General features: G+C 29.9%; 1 protein-coding gene across 3 annotated transcripts in view; it reads right to left on the reverse strand.

The window, feature by feature from the left end:
• The window catches only part of LOC106475283, a 19,926-nt gene that overhangs the window by 4,587 nt on the left and 13,874 nt on the right, over positions 1-1,465 (reverse strand). For all 3 annotated transcript variants that reach the window (XM_022379437.1, XM_022379436.1, XM_022379435.1), the window contains exon 9: positions 328-429. In XM_022379437.1, coding sequence (XP_022235145.1) covers positions 328-429 — 102 coding nt within the window. The remainder of the gene's footprint in view (positions 1-327; positions 430-1,465) is intronic.

A 1,465-nucleotide genomic window follows, 5' to 3' on the forward strand; every position in this document is an offset into this window, starting at 1 on the left:
ATAGTATTAAGTACAGTAAAGTTTAGTCCTAACTAAACTAAAGTAAAAAAAAAAACAATACACAGGTTACAGTGTTAATTTATCTCTTTACCGAAATTAGGCCTAACATAATTTATAGTTTTATAAAGTACGGCCTATTTCATTGTCTACGATTATAATTCATTTGTATTTTACTAGAAATGTTATATTTAAAGAAGTAGTGTTACGATAAAGATACTAATTATTTATATATATATAGTTATACAACAACAGTGAAGTTCTACATTTAACACTCAGAAATCTATATACACTCGAACAGAGAACTATTCAAAAGTAGCATTAAATTACCTTGGGGAAAATATTTTTCTGCCCTTGCTTTTCACTGCTTTGATGGGTCACATTTCTTGAAGAAGAATTGTTGTTTAGCGAGTTTGGAAACACTAAAACAGCCTGAGTGAAAAAAACAAAAATTCTAACTCAAAGTGTTAGTGTAATGTCATATAATCACACTGATAATGCAAGACACTTTGAGGCTACTACATATATCTAAGTTCATATATCAAATAAATTATGCAGGTTTGTACAAGATTCTCTGGGCAAAATACCAGCTAAACAATTGTAGCATATCACAAAGTTATATTGAACCCATCACACGATGGCCGCAGATACAAGTGAAAGAACATGAAAATCTAAGTACAACAAACAGATCACGTGTCTTCGAACATGCATCAGTAATCTATCAAATGGTAATTATCAAAAGGCTTAACTAAGGTCAATGATAAAAAACTCATTATAAAAGAGTTTGCTCACTCACATGCAGAGACTATAATTAAGCAAAGTCAGTAGAGAATACATATTTTTGCTTATGTTGCAAAAGTGATATTTGACTGAATACACCCTAATATCAAGATTAAGTATTATGGTATGTATATATATGGTATTAAGTATTATGGTACATGATCAGATCATTTTATGTTTTATAGAGTAATTTGTGCACTGCATAGTAAAAACATATCCAGTGAGGAACACAAACAACCAAAAATTAATTGCGTTGACCAATAATTACTCGAAGAGAAAAATAGGCGTATTGAACAATTAATATTAACACTGCTTAATTAAAATATGATTTTACAAAAGTTATCCATGTTGACATGGAAAGATAAATACTGCACATTACATACAATGCTAAGTTTACTGCAACCAGTCCAGTAAATAAGGTTTTTTTAACCACTGAGAAATCCTCCCATTTTTTTTACCATAGCTTAGAACCATTCTCAAGACTAGACACATGAAAGAAACTACAAACATAAATCCAAATATATACATCACATTTATTATGGTTCAGTTTTCCTATGAAGTAAGCATATATTTCAACTTGTTTGGGAACCCAAGTGTGATATATAGAATGGAAAATGGCTTATAACAGTTCATTTATATATATATATATATATATGTGTGTGTGTGTGTGTGTGTGTGTGTGTGTGTG

This window comes from Limulus polyphemus, unplaced genomic scaffold, assembly GCF_000517525.1.
Source record: "Limulus polyphemus unplaced genomic scaffold, Limulus_polyphemus-2.1.2 Scaffold8352, whole genome shotgun sequence".
Taxonomy (NCBI): domain Eukaryota; kingdom Metazoa; phylum Arthropoda; class Merostomata; order Xiphosura; family Limulidae; genus Limulus; species Limulus polyphemus.